At 41.5% G+C, this 3,575-nt stretch overlaps 1 protein-coding gene across 1 annotated transcript; it reads left to right on the forward strand.

The window, feature by feature from the left end:
• Positions 1-151: 151 nt before the first annotated feature.
• Positions 152-1,562, forward strand: LOC121815297 (tripartite motif-containing protein 16-like). Its single transcript, XM_042225584.1, has 2 exons — positions 152-161; positions 667-1,562. Exons 1-2 carry the CDS (start codon positions 152-154, stop codon positions 1,560-1,562), a joined length of 906 nt encoding a protein of 301 aa, XP_042081518.1.
• The last annotated feature ends 2,013 nt before the right edge of the window (positions 1,563-3,575 follow it).

Here is a 3,575-nt window from a genome sequence, read left to right on the forward strand (position 1 = left end):
GGTGGTCAAGTCCTTTACTTCTGTGAGACATCCTCTGTCAGAACCTCATTAAGCTCATTATGAATGTCCTGCATTTGACAAACACAAGCTGGTGGAGCCCTCCAAGAAGCTCCAGGAGAACATCTGCTCTCGTCATGATGAGGTGATGAAGATGTTCTGCCGTACTGATCAGCAGAGTATCTGTTATCTCTGCTCTGTGGATGAACATAAAGGGATTTTGCTTCTCACATTCTGGTGCTTTTCTCTCACTCGTCGTTTCTCTATGTGGTCAAGACAGTGAAACACTTAAGATAGGCCTATTCTGAATCTAATCACACAACCATAGAACAATCCACATTACTGTTGCAACACTCTGCATGCAGAAAAAGCAGCACTTAGAAGTATAGGCAGAGAGAGGGGCCATTGCGGTGAGGATCGGAGCGGATGAGTATTAATTCGACACACGTTTTGTCACAAGAACAAGTGCGAGCAGTCCTTTAGAGTGAGTCATACCTCAACCCCCAGGACAGATCCTGTAGGGCGAGAAACAGGTGCCATGTGCTAAGCTGCTTCAACACAGAGGTGGAGGCCATACCAATCTCAGTCAGTTTTAAAATGCGCTATGTAGACATTGAGCTGGAGTTTTCCTAACAAACAGTGGGGAGCAGAGCGGAGCGTTTTGAGAAGATCCTGCTGCAGCAGAAAGGACTGAGAGGCAGAGAGAGCTGGAGGTGAGTCGACAAAACATCCAGCAGAGAATCCAGGACAGAGAGAAAGATGTGAAGCTGCTTCAACAGGAGGTGGAGGCCATCAATCAGTCTGCTGATCAAACAGTGGAGCACAGTGAGAAGATCTTCACTGAGCTGATCCATCTCATCCAGAAAAGAAGCTCTGATGTGAAGCAGCAGATCAGATCCCAGCAGGAAACTGAAGTGAGTCGAGTCAAAGAGCTTGAGGAGAAGCTGGAGCAGGAGATCACTGAGCTGAAGAGGAAAGATGCTGAGCTGAAGCAGCTCTCACACACAGAGGATCACATCCAGTTTCTACACAACTACCCCTCACTGTCAGCACTCAGTGAGTCTACAGACTCATCCAGCATCAATATCCGTCCTCTGAGCTACTTTGAGGATGTGACAGCAGCTGTGTCAGAGGTCAGAGATAAACTACAGGACATTCTGAGAGAGGAATGGACAAACATCTCACTGACAGTCACTGAAGTGGATGTTTTACTGTCAGATCCACCAGAGCCAAAGACCAGAGCTGGATTCTTAAAATATTCATGTGAAATCACACTGGATCCAAACACAGCAAACAAACAGCTGTTATTATCAGAGGGGAACAGAAAAGTAACATTAATGAATCAACAACAGTCTTATTCTGATCATCCAGACAGATTCACTTGGTGTTGTCAGGTCCTGAGTAGAGAGAGTCTGACTGGACGTTGTTACTGGGAGGTGGAGTGGAGAGGGGGAGGAGTTGATGTAGCAGTCGCATACAAGAATATCAGCAGAAAAGGAGAGGGTAATGAATGTAGATTTGGACATAATGACAAATCTTGGTCATTAGATTGTGACAACAACTAAGATGCCAGACAGACCAAACAGAACTTCACTGCTTTCATTTTCCTTCCAGTGCAGACATCACAGGCCACATCTTCAGGTCCAGCATAGCAGTGATCAGCAGGAGCAGCTTGGAGTCCAGTCTTCTTGAATTTCTCCACTAAAACTGATAACATGCTGTTTTTTTCCAGAACAGGTCTGTCAGGTGTGAAAGTCTGTCTGCACTGAGGGCAGCTGTAGATTTTCTTCTTTTCCTCTTCATCCCAGAAGCTTTTAATACAGTTCATGCAGTAGCTGTGTCCACAGGGAAGAGTCACCGGATCCTTCAGTAGATCCAAACAGATCGAACAAGAGAAGGTTTCTCGGTCCAGCTGAACTCCTTTCTGCGCCATTTCTCCTCTCAGTGTCAGTGACTGCGCTGTATGTGTTTCTTTTTCAAAAGGTGCCTGACGAGTCATGCAGTTCAAATTCTTGGAACTTGTACAGTGGGAATAGGAGAAAGGTGAGGGAGGTTTTCAGTTTAACTTACTGCAGGAACAAAATTGACCTGAAAGAATAAGTGTAATAAAAATGTAACACATTAACATGCAACCAAGATTTACTCACCATATAGACATAAAAAAGTACAAGGTACAAATCATTGCACAGATGAACTCTTGCAGATATTGAACTTGTTTGTGATTGAACTTGTTTTCAGGGGATACAATCTCTCAACTACAAATAAATATATATGCATATATTTTCATGCAGTTAGGTGAAAAAGAAAGTACACCTTCTTTCACATCCAGGTGTAAAACAACATATAAAAATGATTACTTGAAGTTATTGCTGCAAAAGATTGTTCTACAAGCTACTGAAACATTGGGATTCAAGCAAAAATACTTTTGTCTTACCTTTGTCTCTCATTATAGATGATTTAAAATCTTGAATAATACCGCGGAAAGGTCAGCTGTTTCAGAGACGTCCCCGTAACCTGGCTACTTATGGCAGGGTTGGGTTGATTATGGTTTTTTGCAACTGCCTTTACAGCAGCTTTTTTTTAAAAGGATTTCCCATATTATAACAGCAGGTAAATGAAATAAATAAACAATTTAACCAGTCTGACACGTAATAAAAATGACCTTTATTTACTCAGAGGTTGGAACATTTCTTTGTATTACTGTGATTACATGTAAGATAAAAATTAACTTCATTCAACTTTGCCACCACAAAGTCCTCTTAGGCAGTGATAATGTATTTCTGATTTTATCTGCAAGGTGTACATTGTAGATATATATATATTTTATATATATATACATATACTGTGTTTGTATATTATAAAAACACATGCATGGGGCATGTTAAAGAAACATAGTCACTCTTCCCAGCAGACATCTGGTGCAGAGTTAGATAATGAGTGGCTGTAGCTCAGGTGGTAGAGCAGGTCATCTACTGATCGGAAGGTTGGTGGTTCAATTCCCGGCTTCCCCTAGTCTGCATGCCAAATATCCTTGGGCAAGATACTAACCCGAAATTGCTCTCCGATGCATTCATCGGAGTATGAATGTGTGTTTTCTTTTTGCTGCCCACACATGTAACCAACACTGCTCCACTATTTAGTTTTTCTCATTAGTAATGAAAAACTGTCTAAAGCAAACCCTGTGCTCCTCTGACTATGGAGCTCATCACATTGTGTGGTCAAAGCTTTGAGGCTGTATTGATTTATTCTACCCTCTAGTGGTGAAGCTGTTTAATACAGTTTTATTTGGTTTGAGTTTGAAACACTGACACCTGAGTCACCCTGCAGCTAGCATGCATTTTAGATGCATCTTCATATATCGTGAAATTGTTCAACTTATTCAGACATACAAACATGGCAACATTTCGCTTTGTAAAGTTGATGGTACTTTGAGTTTTGTATTTTAGATTATTATTTGGACTTTTAGTCTTTAGTTCTGGTTACTTTTGTATCCTGGGTTCTCTTTACATTTTGAGCACTGGTTTGTATTTACTTGTTTGGGGTGCAGTTTAGTATAGCCTCCTCAGTCTACTTTTGTT

The sequence above is a fragment of the Haplochromis burtoni genome, unplaced genomic scaffold, assembly GCF_018398535.1.
Source record: "Haplochromis burtoni strain Fernald_Lab_line unplaced genomic scaffold, NCSU_Asbu1 Contig_175, whole genome shotgun sequence".
In the NCBI taxonomy this organism is placed as follows: Eukaryota; Metazoa; Chordata; class Actinopteri; order Cichliformes; family Cichlidae; genus Haplochromis; species Haplochromis burtoni.